We start from the raw sequence: 17,900 nt of genomic DNA, 5'->3' as shown, positions 1-17,900 counted from the left end.
CTCCCGATAAAACAAAGGATCGACTTCAAGATTCTTCTTTTCACTTTCAAATCCCTTAATGGCCTTGCCCCCCCATATATGTCCGAACGTATACACTGTCACAACACACCCAGAGCACTTAGATCTGTTGACCAGTCACTATTGACAGTTCCACCAGACATAACCCGGAAAACTAGAGGTGACCGTGCCTTTGCAGTCGCGGCCCCGGTGCTGTGGAACGGTCTCCCTCCCCATATTAGAGTTGCCAAATCTATTGATATTTTTAAGTCCCTCCTCAAAACCCACCTTTTCTCACTGGCCTTCGATGTTCCATGATGGCTAAGCATTGTTTATTTTTAACCTTGCTGGTTGTTATGCCTATGTATTCATATTTGATGTATCTGGTGTTTTTCTTACTATGTTCTTATATTTTATTATGTTTTTATATATTTTATTTACTGTGAAGCACTTTGGTTAATTTCGGTTATGTAAATGTGCTATACAAATAAAGGTTGATTGATTGATTGATTGATTGATTGATTGATTGATCACTTCCAATTTCACTTGTTTAATCAGTATCCCGACTGAGTTCTCTATCGTAATTGGATAAAATTGGATAAAATGTTATGAGTACTATCAGAATATAGAGCTAATTAATACTGAATCATACTGTACACAGTGTATGTAATCATACTGTACACAGTATATGTAATCATACTGTACACAGTGTAATGTAACAAAATGCAGGGAATAAACAGAGGTGGGACAAACACCATCTGTTCTTCATTTATCATGTATTTTCACATCGACAACAAACCACGTCTAACTATCTATCAGCTTAAGAAGACTAAGATCTTATAAAATGCCATGAACCCAATGAACCACATTTAAATATCCATTTTAAATACAGTCAAGAATCTGTGAACTTTGCAACAATAAAAGGCATTAATAGGACTGTGTGGCGGTGCTAGTCAGTAGCAGGATGGACCCTTAACATCTGTTTTTTTATGTACTCAGTTAGCTGATCTCTGGGCCAGCGTCCCGAGCTATTCTTGCTGTGACCAAGAGAACAAATAGAACTTGAAGGACAAGCGTGGCAACGTAAATGGTGGGAAAAGAGATGACTTAAACCCATTTAGGTCTAGAATTATTGAATGCTTTAACCAGTGAAAAATAGCAGATATACAAGCTCACAGCGCGGCACCGAGTGCCGCGCTGCGAGCTTGTAGATCTGCTATTTTTGAAAAAGTCGTGAAAATGTGTGCAAATCTTTGAATATATGTATTTTCAAAGCGAACGTTTGTAACTCAAATTTTGCATCTGGGTGGTCCCTGGAACTAAATATTTTGATATTTAGGGGGTCCTTCACATGACAAGGTTTGAGACCCACTGACATAGTAGTCTCTCTAACTGAGCTCCAGTTAAGTGAAAAGGACCTTTTCTTTGACGATGGCTGGCCAGATTGCTGACATAGAAACTTAGGTTTTACAAAAAAACCTTAGAAGGATTCAAAAGACACTTATAGAATCGGGTCAAAATTCTAATTTTCACGATTTTTCAAAAATAGCAGATCTACAAGCTCGCAGCGCGGCACTCGGTGCCGCGCTGTGAGCTTGTATATCTGCTATTTTTCAATAGTTAAAGCATACAATAATGATACACAATAATGTGTACCCCGTTCTGAATGGGTTAAGGTGGAGACAATTCCACGAAAGCCACCACACACACACACACACACACACACACACACACACACACACACACACACACACACACACACACACACACACACACACAAGTCATTCATTCAGCCCACAGAGCTTCGTCTGAGTGGTCATGTACAACACGCCTAGGAAGAAAATAAAATCTGCCTCGAAATATCTGGCTAGATGACTCTATCATTCACTATCGTTGTGAACTGGTTTCCCCTCAGAATAGACACGGCGGATGTCGGAGTGCGCGCTAGCGCGTTCTGGAATCTTGGAGAGGGAACGCGCAGACAGCACGTCACCAGCGAGACCATCAATTACAGCGGCAAGAGTCCGCTGTCGAGCAGCACCGAGCATCTCTGCCAGCGGTGTAGTACATTTACTCAAGTACTGTACTTAAAGGACATCTTCACCACTTTTCAACCTATCTTCATATAATTGATCCTCACTAATTAATGTTCATGATAAAATAGCATCATGTTATTCTAATTGGTTGTGTCTTAGAGGAGGGCTGTGGGCAGGTCAGAAACCCATCATCTAGTGACATCATCAATGGAGAATCCAAGCTAATAGAAAATGCAAGCTTTCTATTCCTGAAAAGTTGCAATGTTAAGGTGGAAGCCATTGTTCTTGCGATAATATAAATAAAAAATAAAAGATCCGTCAAACGATGATGTCACAAGACTATGGATTTCTGAACTTCCCACAGCTCTCTGAACTTCCCATACAGGACATTTAACCCATTTGAAAATATCCGATCTACAAGCACACAATGTGTCGCATCGCAGTGCATTGTGAGCTTGTAGATCGGATATGTATTTGCTAGAGAATCACAGTGTTTACTTATTTATATCCATAGTAATAGATTTCTCCCTTAAAAAAACTGCACTATTGACATGTTTCACACAGATTTACTGCACTTTTAGTACTGATGTTCGTGAATTTCGGACTTTCTTCCACCACTGCTCTATTTCTGGGATAATGAAGGGCCAAACAAAAGGACCACAGCTAACACAAACACCCAGCAGGGGTGTCGCACCAAATTCTGGTCCCTGGGCACAAGGATTCACTGTGTTGTTTTGTGCTTTAACTGTTGAAAAATAGCAGATATACAAGCTCACTGTGAGCTTGTAGATCTGCTATTTTTGAAAGATCTGGAAAATTAGTGCAAGGATCTTTGACAAACCTATGTTTCTATGTCAGCGGTGCTCAAACCTTTTCACGTGAAGGACCCTCAAAATGATATGTATTTGGCCACGGACCACCATCTCAAAATATTTACTTCCAGGGACCACCCAGAAGCAGAATTTGAGTGACAAATGTTAAAAAAAAAATACATATATTCAAAGATTTGCACAAATGTTCACGACTTTTCAAAAATAACAGATCTAGCTTGTATATCTGCTATTTTTCAATAGCCAAAGTATAAATTAATGGTTTAAAGTGGTTAAAACAGTCGAGGTCTTAATGGGGTAATAAAAAGGCCATCAGTGTGCGGCCGCGAAGAAAGCAAATCGGTGTTTAGTCTGGGCCTCCCACTACCAGACTGCTGCTGGTGACCACGTGATGATGGAGAACACTTTGATGCACATCTAACCTCCGCACCGCTGTAGGCTCAGACCCAGGGGCGTCACAAGGGGGGGAAAGTGGGACTGAGTTACTAGGGCCCAAGGTGGAGGGGCCTGGAATTATTTTATACTTTAGCTATTGAAAAATAGCAGATCTACAAGCTAGCTTGTAGATCCTTTTTTTTATATTATTTGTTTTTGGCCTTTTTTTAAGCCTTTATTTGATAGGATAATGTAGACTGACAGGAAATGGGGAGAGAGATGGGGAATGACATGTGGCAAAGGTTGTCCGGATCGGGAAATCGAACTGGCGACGCCAGCAGGCATCATAGCCTAGTAGGTGGTATGCGCCTGGACCACTAGGGCGCCCAATATGTGTATTTTTTAAGCAAACATCTGTAACTCAAATTTTGCTTCTGGGGGGTCCCTGGAACTAAATGTTTTGAGATGGGGGTCCGTGGCCAAATACATATCATTTTGGGGGTCCTTCACATGAAAAACTTTGAGCACCACTGACATAGAAACACAGGATTTTCATATACTTTTTTCCACGATTTTTCAAAAATAGCAGATCTATACGCTCGCAGCGCCGCGCTGTGAGCTTGTATGTCTGCTATTTTTCAATAATTAAAGCACAAAATAATGGGTTCCCAGTCTAAATGGGTTAAACCCCCTCCCCCTTACGAAGAACATTCATGGGGGGCCCGCAGTGAATCCTTGTACCCAGGGCCCAGAATGTGGTGCGACGCCCCTGTGCTCGGACCTTCTAATAAAGCCTCTAGGTCAACTGTGATGTTACATCAATGCCTTGACCGTGGCGCTGCTCTGTCCAACCCTCTGGGGTCTCTAATCTCAGCGCTCACAGATAAAACAGAGTCTGACCGGCGGTGTGGGAGGAAATGTTATGAAGTGCATGGCTAGAAGTAGGGTTTAATTGAAAGACACGGGGACTTGTTAAGATCTGGGCGTGTTGTGAACGTGGGCGATGGTTGTTTACGCGCGACGTCAAACATCCCGTGTTGTTTTTGCCCAAGAATGGGGGCTGGCCCGGGCAATCGCGTGGAACTTTATGTATCTACTAGGGGTGTAACGATATAGTAACTGAATCGAAAAATCGATTTTAATTTGCAATGATCTACTATATCGTTTGCAAAAGCATAATATCGTACCGTTTTGGCTTTGTATCTTATCGTTTTAAATTGCGGTAATCGGTATCGAAATGTTTTGCAATGCAAATAATTGATTATATGGAAACTAAGTATTTGTGCCATGTATTTGTCAATTTTAAGAGGGAAAATGAAAAAGAGGGGTCTAATTAACTTTCCATTCCATATAGCTATACTCTTGGTCTATCGATAAATGTGTGTAATCTCTGGGTTCATGTCAAGGTGGGTTTGTCCATACGAGTTGAAATAAAATGTCCATGTATTTGCTAGATAATTACAGCGTTTACTTCCATAATAATAGATTTTTTACACGTTTTACACAGATTTCATTTCTTTGCTAAATACTTACTATATCGATTTTAAATCATTGAATCAAATGAACCAATATTGTCCATGTATCGTATCGTCAACCATGTACTGTGATGGGTATCGTATCGCTGTTAAAATGTATCGTTACACCCCTAGTATCTACATTCAACATTTACTTATGCCTGTTACTACATTCAACATTTACTTATGCCTGTATCAGTGTTTTTTAGGCCAGACCTGGGTGAAATGTAATTTATACATAACTTCTTCAGTCTTGCTTTAGCCCAGACTTGTCAAAAGGGTAGTCTGTCGCTGGAGATTATTCTAAAGTTCTTCTGCTGGCATGCAGGCTCAGGAGGAGGTAGCCTGGCCATCTGGGAATCCCAGCGGTCCCCCGGTGCCATGCTGTCCCCTCCAGGTTTAGCAGCGTTGAAGTGTCTTTGAGTCAGACATTAATCCACAACCACTCCACGGTGCTGTATTAACCCATTTAGGCTTGAGATTATTGAATGCTTTAACTATAGAAAAATAGCAGATATACAAGCTCACAGCGCGGCACCGAGTGCCGCGCTGCGAGCTTGTAAATCTGCTATTTTTGAACAAGTCGTGAAAATGTGTGCAAATCTTTGAAATATATGTATTTTCAAAGCGAACGTTTGTAACTCAAATTTTGCTTCTGGGTGGTCCCTGGAACTAAATATTTTGAGATGGGGGTCCGTGGCCAAATAAATATCATTTTTGGGGGTTGGAAAGGTTTGAAAACCACTGACATAGCAGTCTCTCAAGAACAGACTAACTGAGCTCCAGTTACGTGAAAAGGACCTTTTCTTTGACGATGGCTGGCCAGATTGCTGACATAGAAACATAGGATTTTTCAAAAAAAATCACACTCGTGTGAACTGAGCGGTGGTGTGTGTGTGTGTGTGTGTGTGTGTGTGTGTGTGTGTGTGTGTGTGTGTGTGTGTCTGCAACAGCGCCCCTCCCTTAACATGTGTGGTCAGAAAAGGTTACTGCAGGCTACAGACAGACAGACAGACACGGAGACAGACAGACAGACAGACCCACACACACGGCCACGTATAGGAGCGTTGTGACCACCGCTCAAAAATCTTAGAAGGATTCAAAAGACACTTATAGAATTGGGTTCAAATTCTAATTTTCACGATTTTTCAAAAATTGCAGATCTACAAGCTCGCAGCGCGGCACTCGGTGCCGCGCTGTGAGCTTGTATATCTGCTATTTTTTCAATAGTTAAAGCATAAAATAATGATACACACTAATGTGTACCTGTTCTAAATAGGTTAATCCCCAACCATTCCCCGGTGCTGTATTAATAGCGCCCACTGCTCCCAATAGTTAGGATGAGTAAATGTAGAGAACAAATTCCAGGTATGTGCAAATACCCAAACAACAGCTAAAGGGGACACGATTAGAAAGCACATTCTGTGAGCAACGATGACACCCTCTCTCCTCTGCAGTGGCAAAAACTATGCATTTAGGGACTATTATAGCAAACACTTTATTCATTTCTGGCATTCACCGACCTCAGTGGTATAAAGTAACTAAGCAGATTTACTAATACGTATGGGTGTTTTTGGAACGGCACATCTGACCCAGCAGGTGGCAGCCTCCAGCTAAAAACCCCAATAAAAAGAGAATGCATAATTGCTCATAACAACCACACCAGGGGGTCTAATGAAGTACTGTCAGCCTCCTAGACACATGAAAACCAGAAAAAGTACAAAACTATGGCACCACCTCTTTAAGGACAACTCCGCCCTAATAGTTCTAGGCTTGTTTTCCTACTTATATTGATCCAAAAAGACTGTCCATGGGGTCTATTAGGCAGAAATTGTCCAGTTTCCCCAGCAGAACCCAGCAGCTCTCATAGCATAGAGTGGAGCCTATAAGCCTATCGCTTTTACACTATTTGTTGTGTTCAAAAGTGTTTTTATTTTTCATGAATGTGGTACTACAAACACATCCGTCTCATCGTTGTCCCACACAAGCCATCACACTCTGCTAAACAAATGTTATGCTTTTATGTGTTTTGCCAAGTCCCGGAAAAGATGCACTGTGATTGGCCAGTACAGTGACATTGATTGGCACTTGTGCCGAATGCTCACCTCAAAACATGATTTATGAGATTAAGGAGGCTTGTGTGGGACAACCAAGGCATGGATGTGTTTGTAATCTCCACGCTATGGAGACGGTGTGAGCCCATTCCCCCCCCCCCCCCCCCCCCCAGTGACCCACCTTGAGGTTGATGCGTTCCAGCAGGTCCTCCACGGAGGTGGGCTTGGGCTGGCGGCCCCTCCTCCTCCTCCTCACGGGCCTCTTGGGCTTCTCCTCCTGGTCGCTCAGGACGTCCACGTAGATGAACTTGAAGGTTCCCACCTTGTTGTTGAGCAGGCCCATCCACGTCCCCATGGGAGGCTTGCTGATGATGTCGATCACGTCACCGCGCTGGGAGAGAGAGACGACGGAGAGACGTGAGCCGGACGAAAACAACCCCAAAGCTAATCAACTTCCTGCTTGGCACTGGTCGTTTACCAATTGTCAACGGCACAATCTGCACTCAAAAGTATATACCGTGTAAACAGTAAATATATGTACATTATCTATACTGTATATGAATATTGGAGCTGGAAACTACAACGCTAAGATGTACTCAAGTAAACCCTGCCGTGGAAAAGTACAACATTTTTTACATTCATTTATACTCCACAATAACACATACTTTAGAGACCACTGGTTCCCAAACGTTTCAGGTTCGAGACCCAAAAGAGAGACTTCTAAATTATTATTATTTATTATGTATGGATTTTTTATATAAATACATATATATAAATATATAAACATTTTTAAATAGGAAAAGAAATTGAATAGAAATTGAATTTTTACTCCAGTCGTGACCCATACAAATTGGTCAGTGACCCACAAATGGGTCCCGGCCCACTGTTTGGGGAAACAGTGGTTTAGACATACAGGTATCTGCGGAGCTGGTGAGATGAAGAAACATCTGTGAGTTCTATGGATGTGACGGAAGTGAGCGGTGTGTGGTTGAGTGTACGGACGCGTCGCACTGCTAAGGAGCTTTTTTCCACCAAAAGTATCTTGGTTCAAGAACCAGTGCCGGTTCAACTTTCTTGGAACCTTGGTTCGTTCTTGTGAACCGGATTGCGTTTCCACCAGATTGAACCAGACGAACCAAGGATTTTGTGGTTCCCGTTCCGAACCAACTCAGTTCTCAATGGAAAAGCTCACCTCTGGTTCATCCCATAGGCGTGAGAAAGAACCGGAACCGGTTCTTTGCCGGTTGAAAAGCGCCCTAAGTGCGTGCGTTACCTTCAGCTTGAGTGAGTCGCTGTCGTACGGGCTGGGGGTGAAGTCGGTGTGGACGCGGGCGCGGCCGCAGAACGGACCCCGGTAGGCGGGCTCCTCGTCGTCTCCGTCCTCGGACTTCACACTCTCTCTGTTGCTGGCCGACGAGTCTGTGGTGCTGACCGTCTGACCGCCTGAAAGAAAAATAAAAATTATGTAATTTCATTAAGAAATACAAGAGAAATCTAAGAAATTCCCTAAATTGCTAAACAAATATTTGAGATGTAGTGAAAAAAATAACCAATCTATAAGCTTACAACGCGGCGAGAAGCGAAGCGTTGTGAGCTTATAGATCTGCCATTTTCACTAGTTTGTGTCCCGGCCAAACGTCTAATTTCTCTTTTGGGTCTTGAGTTAAAAGGTTTTGGACCCACTGCTTTATTTGAATCCCCCCCCCCCCCACCCCCCCACCCCAGAACTCGTCAAATGGGCCAGAAGCAATGAACAAGGATGACTGAAACTTTAATTAATTGCACTTCTATGCACGCCGCACCGATTGAAGACGTAGGAGTCAAATGGCCGTCATTTAGCGCCAGTCTTTTTGTGGTTATTGAGGCTGAGATGAAAAATGAGGGCAGCAAGAGGATCATTCATCAACGTCCACAGGATGAGAGTCTGCTGTGATCATGGTGGGAATTACAGGCTGGACTTGATGTCTTATCATTACTTTATGTCTGTCTGTCTGTCTGTGAGAGTAGGTGTGTGTGTGTGTGTGTGTGTGTGTGTGTGTGTGTGTGTGTGTGTGTGTGTGTGTGTGTGTGTGTGTGTGTGTGTGTGTGTGAGCTAAAATATGCATGCATATATTAGCTACCACAGCCTTATCAGCCAAGCAGAATACACCTTCTCAAACTTTACCCTGGCCTGAACTGACGCAGCGTGACTTTATCTTTGTGTTTGTAAAGTACGAGCTTCAGTGAGTTCTCAGGATATTCTGAACGTTTTGGAGATCACACTGAAACCCAGTCCCTTGTTGGGACTGGGTGTTAATTATCGTGGGGAATTGCACTTGTCTTTGTGATAGGGTGACCAGACGTCCCGTTTTGCCCGGAACTGTCCCGTTTTCAAGCCGCGCGTCCCAGTGTCCCGACAAACATCTCTAAAACAATAATATGTCCCAGTTTTTCAACATTCACTACAAAATTGTCCCCGGTTTTAGCTGTTTTCAGTGGTTGAATATACGTTTATCATGTTATTACAATCAGAAAACATTTATAAATCCATTGCGTGTCTGAATTCAACGCTGAGGCAGTTTGTCAATAGGTCGCTGCCTGTATACAAACCCTATGTATGTCTACGGTGCGCATGTAGAGAATGGGCGTGCGTGCGCTGTGAACGTGCGCATTGCTTTGAGGGTCCTGGTTCACGTCCTGGTTTGAGTGGCTGAATATATGGTCACCCTACTTTGTGATCAACATTCAACATTCACATTTGGCATCGGTGTCATTCTGCTACCACTTGAACCCTGCAGTGTCCTTATTCTAGGGTGAACATTCAACAGTGCGTGGTGATGCGTTGTGAGCCTTGCTGATTGACAGTTTTCGGTGAAGATATTTGGGGTAGAGGGGAAAGGGGGAGGGGCCTAGAATAGAAACCTGGGGGTGGGGCACTCGGGTCAACGAACTAGAGAAGTCACAAGTCCATGAGTCCTGTGCTGTGAGCTTGTAGATCTGCTATTTTTGAAAAATTGTGAACATTTGTGCAAGTCTTGGAATATTTTCGACACAATTCTATAAATGTCTTCTAAATCAGTGGTTCTCAAACTTTTTCATGTCAAGGACCTCCAAACTTAAATGATCCCCATCTCAAAATATGTTGTTCCAGGGACCACCCAGAAGCAAATATTTGCGTTACAAATGTTCGCTTTTAAAAAGATATATTCAAAGACACGATTTTTTCAATTATAGCAGATCTACAAGCTCGCAGCGCGGCACTCGGTGCCGTGCTGTGAGCTTGTATATCTGCTATTTTTCAATAGTTAAAGCGGTCAATAATTCTAGGCCTAAATGGGTTAAATAGCAAGTGATTGATTACATGTTGTAAGAGCTCCATCTAGTGTTCCACTATGTGTACTGTACACATCAGGTCCCCAATAACTGGGCTTGTGTGTCACTTTCTTTGAAAATATATTTACCTCTTGACCAGAGTCTCTCAAGGCTTTACTTTCCTGTTTTGCGCTCTTCATTAAATATCTTATAATACTGGAAAGTAAGGATGGGCAATATATCGAAAATATATCAATATGGAGGTATCAACATGCGAGGTATACTGTTCATATCGACCAAGACAGCTTGATATTAGGTACTGGTGTATATGTCAAATTAATTAACAGACACACCATGCATGTATGTAGCACATGCAATCAGTCCATCTGTAACCAGGTGTGGTTATTTCAATAAAACCATTGTTGGATAATGTCTTTATTCTATGTGTACTGTGCAGTGTGCATGCATGGATATGCTATTCATTATCTGGGTTAGGCAGGCAGTGGACCTAAAGCAGAAAAACATTAAAAACAATATAATGCAATTGTTTTTACTAATATCGTGAGTAATATCGATATCGAGGTATTCACAGATGTTATCGAATATTGAAGGTTTTCCTAATATCGCCCAGCCTTACTGGAAAGGTACTTAATCAATATGAAATTAATAAAGTATATCATCATCACCACGTGTCTGTTTGCTTCATAGTGTATTAAACATGGTTCAGATGAGGGAAAACAGTCCAATTTCTCTATTCATAAACTCCAAAATTGAGGATAGAGAGTGAAATAGTTACCTTCTACCTTTTAAAAGTACATTTGTTTCCATTCAATATTACCAATCATTATTAGAGAGGGCAGTTGTCATTTTAATCCATATAGGCCTAGAATTATTGAGTGCTTTAACTATTGAAAAATAGCAGATATACAAGCTCACAGCGCGGCACCGAGTGCCGCGCTGCGAGCTTGTAGATCTGCTATTTTTAAAAAATCATGACAATTTGTGCGATGTCTCATTTTTAAAGTGAACATTTGTAAATCAAATATTTGCTTCTGGGGGGTCCTTGATACAAAATATTTTGAGACGGGTCGGCGGCCAAATATATATAATTCTAGGGGTCCTTGACATGAAAGAGTTTGAGAACCACTGACGTAGAAACGTGTGTTTTCAAAAAACCTTTAGAAGGACTTTTATAGAAACGGGTCAAAATCCGGTCAAAATTCTAATGTTCACAATTCTTCAAAAATAGCCGATCTACAAGCTCACAGCGCGGCTGTGAGCTTGTAGATCTACTATTTTTTAATAGTTAAAAGCATAAAATAATAATACGCAATAATGCGTGCCCCGTCTAAATGGGTTAACGGATATCTTGTTTTGGGGCCTGAAACGTGTCACTTACTCATGGAACTCTGTCCGCTGAGCGAGCTCCGCAGGCTCTCCACGGAGCCTCCGGCCTTGAGCTTGGGTTTCTCCAGGGAGTCGGTGTCCGGCTGGGGGGAGAGAGGAGAGCCGGGGGCCGCGTCTGGGCTGGACTGGAGGGCAGGAAGGAGGGAGGGGGAGAGATGGAGAGGAAGAGGAGAATAGAGGAAGAAATGCAGGAGATATGACGGTGGGGGGGGGGGGGGGGGGGGGGGTGAGAGTAAAAGGAAGCGAGAAACGCAGAACTCATTAGCACACTGGTCCCTTATTTTGTGTTTCATACATTTTGTTTTGAATTATTATTTCAAAACATCCCCAAAAAGCAAAAATAAATAAAGAAATATAAACATTAATATCAGAATTGTCACATCTTGACCGTATCTGTCCGTCCGGACGGGTAACGTTTGTCTTTTGTGTTGATTGACTCTCTCACGTGATGTCTCACTGTGATGTCATGGGAACCAAATCCCCTTTATTGCCATATATGGAGATGTGATGCCAGGGGAACCAAATCCCTGTTATGCCCATATATCATATGGAGATCCCTATGATGCCAGGGGAACCAATTCCCTTTTATGCCCATATTGGAGATCCCTGATGTCATCAATATTGAGCCGATATCTGTGAATGCCAATATATAATCACTGTGATGTCAGGGGAACCAAATCCCCAAATACATATATTTCTTTCTCTTTTTTTTTCTTCAATAATTTCAAGAAGAAATCAAAGGAAAAAAAATAGAAAACAAATGTTTAAGACGTAAGGGAAATAGACAATGTAGATACCGGTGTCTGTTTTCACTAGTTTGGGTCCCGGGGCAAAAGCTTTGTGGAACCACTGCATAATGTCGTCAACCAATCATCAAGGATGATATACGAAAGAAGAAGAAGCCCGCTCAAAAGCCCAGCACTCAGGAAAAGCACTTTAAGCTCCACAAGGGGCAAATTTCAATAAACCACTAGGTGTCACTGTGGCCCATAAAATAAACCAGCACATTAGGACAGGGCAGTTAGTGTTTAGTTTTGCTCTTGCCAAGCAATGGCAGAGACACTCATTCTATGACTCCTGGGTTGAGGCCGCAATGAACCGTTGTGTGTACGTGAGGGAAAGAGCGTGTGTTTGGATATCAGGACAATGTCACACTTGTGGGGTTGTGAAAGAAAGGCCACCAGAACAGCAAAAGAGAAAAGAGACAACAAAGAGACAACACAGACGAACGGACAGCGCAAGAACGCTATTAAAAAAAGTCCAAGTCTCCCTTTCTCAAGAGCTCGCCTAGGGGGGAGGCTTGCATCACTCCATGATCTCACAATCCATCACACACTCCACCCTCTGCACACTATCGACCCAGGGAGAGACCAGCTGAGAGGAATTAGGGATGGGACGATATGAAAATGTCATATCACGATTATTGTGACCAAAGAAATCGCGATTTACGATTATTTATCGCGATAATCAAAGTCCATTATCCCGGGGGCGGAACATTTGCCAAAAAATAGCAGATCTAGAAGCTCACAACGCGTCGTTTTACGACGCGTTGTGAGCTTGTAGATCGGCTATTTTTTGGCTAAGACGTTTGATAGAGAGTGGAAAAAAAGACTGTATCAAGTATGTATATTTATAAGTACCTTTTACCAATTATAGAGGGTTTAAATGGTACCGGGGATATGCAGCTCGGCAAATGAAAGGTGAATTGATCCCAGTGCATGACTGAGGACGATATCACGATGAATTTAAACTCCACGATACGATTATCGTGAGTGTTTTTTATCACGATAAACGATAATATCGCTTATCGTCCCATCCCTAAGAGGAATATCCAACTGTGTGTGTGTGTGTGTGTGTGTGTGTGTGTGTGTGTGTGTGTGTGTGTGTGTGTGTGTGTGTGTGTGCGCGCGCAAACGCGTGCTTGTGCATGTGTCAACATTTTGTGAAACATCTGCACGCGTGTGTGTGTCCACACTTGCGTTTTTAAGTGCACACTGTTTACTCTGTCGCTAACACAAATACACTCCCACCCACTCGCGGGTTGAGAGCCCCGCGCAGACAGAACAGGAGACGTGGCACATCCAGTGAAGAAACAACATCATGTGAATGTTTGGAGGACTTTCCTGTCTTTCCACGGGTGTCGCACCAAATTCTGGGCCCTGGGTAACTTTAGCTATTGGAAAATAGCAGATCTACAAGCTCACAGTGTGCACTGCGAGCTTGTAGATCTGCTATTTTTGAAAAATCATGAAAAAGACTTTGCATGTTTCAAATCCTTCTAAGGTTTTTTTGAAAAACCTATGTTTCTATGTCAGTGGTGCTCAAACCTTTTCATGTGAAGGACCCCCAAAATGATATGTTATTTGGCCACGGACCCGCATCTCAAAATATTTAGTTCCAGGGACCCACCCATTTTCAAGATTTTTCAAAAGTATCAGATCTAAAAGCTTGAGCTTGTATATCTGCTATTTTGTAATAGATAAAGAATAAAATAAGGATTAAGGTAATAATGGTTTACAGGTCTTGGGTTAAAAACAAGTTGCGTGCCAAGGCCAAATTGGGGGGCTCTAAACTTTGCATCTGGCCATTTTCAATGGAATAAATCGTCGGACCACGTAGAATGGCTCGTTGGAAAGCGTAGGACGAGCCAGGACCACCCACGTCTCTACAAGCAGCTCAGGGTAAGTAAAATAGCAAAAAACATATTGTATTGTATTGAAAAAAAGCCGAACTTGTTTGGGATCGGCACAAGAAGGGTTAAACACCCAGCCAGTGATTTACCTGCTCAGACAAGGAGCTGCTGTACTTCTTGGACATGCGTTTCCTCATGGTCTCTTTGACCGACTTGACCTTCTTGCCCAGCGAGATGCGAGACGTGGTGGGAGACTTCACCACCTCTCTGTATATGGCCTCCTGATCCTTGTTCTGACAGGGGGGGAGAGGGAGGGGAAGAGAAATGACACGACGAGTTAACGAGAGAACACATAAGAGTCCTTTAGCCGTATTTCAAAAAAATGGAGAAGCTAGTGGATCTACATGCTCACAATATATCAGATGTGCAGTGTCCATGGCAAGAATTGGCCTTGTCCATGAGAAATTCTAGATCTTGTTTTTACACACATTATAACGTTCTTATTTTGACCATAAGTTCAAATTACTGAACATCTCCAGGTTTTCTGTCCTGTCTGTAGGACAGCAGTTCTCAGAAGTTATTCCCCCATAACTCTGAGTGTACGGGTCCATTTGGTTCCATTTGTACACTCTCAGAGTTACAACCTGTAATGGTCATTCAGGGCTATCTCAAAGTGTTTCTAGTGATATTATTGTCTTCTCATTTTGTATGTTTTTTAAAAATTTAATTTTTACGAAAATGTCCACCACAAGCCAGCATGGAGATGAACCCAGCAAATGTTAATGATTTTCTTTTCCCCCTACAGTAAGTGTTAAAGGAGTAGTTCACCCCCAAAATGACTTTTTTTTTATTGATTACTCATGCGTTGAGTTGAGTTCAATAATATTTTTTGGTTTTTGTCACATTCCTAAGACAAAAATTTGATTCGAGTAAATTTACCCCCATTGATTCCGGATGGGGACCCGTTTCGAAACGGGTCCCCATCCGGAATGAATGGGGGTACATTTATTGTTATCACATTTTTGTGATATTGAACTCTACTCTCCATGGCGTGACTAATCAATAGAAAAAAAGTCATTTTGGGGGTGAACTACTCCTTTAAGGCCAGACAGCACCAACTGCAACTCCTGGCAACCATTAATTATCCCCAATGACAGTTGCAAGGAGTTTGTGCAGTCTGTCTGACCTTAGCACTGTTTTGAAGCTTTAACTATCAGACTAAAAGAGTTTTAACAAAAGTCAAAAGTGAAAGGGGAAAAAATGGAAATTCAGTGTGAGCTTAGGTTACTTACGTTGGGCTCAGAGCCTGCGTTGACCACGTGCAGCGAACGGTTGGACAGGTCGAAGCCTCCGAAACTACACGTCCTCTGGAGGGGTGGGGCAAAAGGACAATCAAGGGGGGTCAGACTCAGAAGCAACGGAGCCAATTTAAAGTTGCTATAAGCTGTTTTCTGCTGACATAAGCTGGAAACATGCAATTGTTTATTTTTTCTTTTTATTTGTATTTTATTTTATTCAGGCGGCTAACAATGCTCCCTAAAAAATCTAGTCTCTGTGGCGCTTCTAGGAGCCGCAGTCTGCCTCCAAAACTATTATTTTATCTGTAAGAAGCTCTGTCACTAGCAGCTCATTGGTGCATGAACCAGCCGACCGGGGCTAAAAGGATTGACAGACAGGTCAACCAATCCGAACAAGAACGAGAGGCGGTCCTGATTGGTCTGCTTATTTGGCAGCCTGCCAAATAAGCAGACCAATGACAGAACTTCTCACAGATAAAAAAATATATAGTTTTGGAGGCAGACTGTGGCCCCAGGAAGTGTCACACACACAACATTTCTTTAGGAAGAAGATTTAGCCGTCTGAATATAATAAAATAAAAATAAAAAATAAAAATAAGCAATTGCATGTTTCCTGCTTATGTCAGCAGAAAACTGCTTATAGCAACTTTAAATGACATCAATTCAAAAAGGCCCACACCCGGCGAGAAGTCACGGTTTACAATGATTCATGCTTGGCACAACAATGTTTGATTAATGCACATGAGCATATGGTTCTGCATGGGTCTGCATGGGTACAGTATGTGGTGAAACGGCCTCATTATGGACAAGCAACAGACATGACTCAACCTGAAAAAGTGTTATACGAGGTTGCCTTTTAAGTTTGCGAGTTTGCTGTGCAGTTGCAGCCAAATGAGCTTTGTCTTATCGACCAAAGAGAAGATACAATGCACGATTCGAAACTTGGGTTAATTTAACTCTTGAGACGTGTACGAATGTAACCACACAGACCCGTATGGGTCCGTGTGGTTACATTCGTACACTTCTCAAAGAGTCACAAATGGGTCAGGGTCCATGGGTGGTTTTTGCAGCGTATGCAGTCAATGTTTGAAGTAGGCAGCGAGCCATCGTTTAAAAAAGAACTTGGCTCCCTGGAGAATGTGGTGAAGGTAGTTAAATGAAGTCACTTGATGTGGCCGGGCGAAAATCTTCAATTATGTGTTTATGAGTGAACATACGTTTAATATGCCAAGCGTCGATGTTTCCCCTGTGGTTAATTATGAGCAATACGTAACTGGGTTTTTAGTACAGAGACACACACATCGCATACTGCAGGTCAGAGTGTTTTTTACAGAGCATGTGTAATGCCTGTAGTAGCTGGTTTACGTACGACAGTGAAATAACGTTATGTTCAAAAGAAAGACACGGTAAGAGTTCTGCATCAGCTCTGTCGTCCGTTTGTCATAGGTATTCTCAGAGAGGACATATTGTTGTTGCTTGGGAAGCGACAGGGACGTGCAGAGAATGTTAGAGAGGCAGGGGCTGACATTTCTAAAAGGGCCTTTTGGTGAAAATATCGAAAATATTTTCGATGCTTGTTTTTTTCCACAGAGAGGGCAATTCTTTCAACATAAGATGCTGCGTTCAAGTTCATGAGTTCAGGTATGGCATGGAAAGAGGGGGCATTTGCATTTCTTTCACCATAGTGAAAACTGCATTCCTGGTCTGGAGAGAGAGGGCACTTTTTTACAGACTGATAAAAGGGTCTGTAATATTGTGATATTGCAGGCTTGGACCTCTGGCAACCCTCCATCGGATGAATAATTACTTCCCACAAATGGAGAACGTTTCGACACACGCAGATGAGCACATACAGATCTTCCCTCAAGGCACAGCATTTCACAATCGGACACGCAACCACTTAAACCTTTAAAAAAAAAACACCCAAAACAGCAGATCCGCAAGCTCACGACTCGAGCATGCCGATCTCCTATGTTCGCTATTTTTCTTGAAAATTGGACTTAACTCGTCTAGTGCCGATCCCGAACTAGTTTGGGATAAATTGGCGCCGCTATCTGTTTCGGGATAGGCACTAAAGTTAAATAACACCCGAAGGCCTTACCAAAGCCCCGGGCGAAATTTTCGAGCAGTCCGTCGGCCGCGATTTGTTTACATCGGCCCGCAAGAGCACCGATTTTTGCCATTGAATCCAATGCATTCTCAGATCTTTGAAGCTCAGTTTCTCTGATCTATGCTTTTATGGAAGAGGACAAGGTTTATTCACGGCTAAATCGCAGAAAATTGGGCTTCTAACATGAGTGATAGCCAATAGCTAACTTCAAGCTAACTTCATCCGGGTCATTTTCATGAAACGCATGAACACGCCCTCGGGTTCAAAGGCCATGTCTACTCGACAAGAGTAGCTTCCAAAGCTTTCCAAACATCCTTGTTCCAAGTTCTTCCGTTCGTGATACGTTTTGGTGTCGA

At 42.5% G+C, this 17,900-nt stretch overlaps 1 protein-coding gene across 1 annotated transcript in view; it reads right to left on the bottom strand.

The window, feature by feature from the left end:
- Window positions 1-17,900, bottom strand: part of sash1a (SAM and SH3 domain containing 1a) — a gene marked incomplete at both ends in the record, with an annotated part of 456,478 nt that overhangs the window by 20,912 nt on the left and 417,666 nt on the right. The window contains 5 exons of the mRNA XM_080744028.1: window positions 6,988-7,197; window positions 8,080-8,249; window positions 11,497-11,629; window positions 14,286-14,429; window positions 15,429-15,503. Of these exons, the coding sequence (XP_080600154.1) occupies window positions 6,988-7,197; window positions 8,080-8,249; window positions 11,497-11,629; window positions 14,286-14,429; window positions 15,429-15,503 (732 nt within the window). The remainder of the gene's footprint in view (window positions 1-6,987; window positions 7,198-8,079; window positions 8,250-11,496; window positions 11,630-14,285; window positions 14,430-15,428; window positions 15,504-17,900) is intronic.

Source organism: Nannobrachium achirus, assembly GCF_963921795.1.
Source record: "Nannobrachium achirus genome assembly, chromosome: 16".
NCBI lineage: Eukaryota > Metazoa > Chordata > Actinopteri > Myctophiformes > Myctophidae > Nannobrachium > Nannobrachium achirus.
The sequence above is the reverse complement of the archived record's forward strand: the minus strand, read 5'-3'. Positions and strand labels throughout refer to the sequence as shown.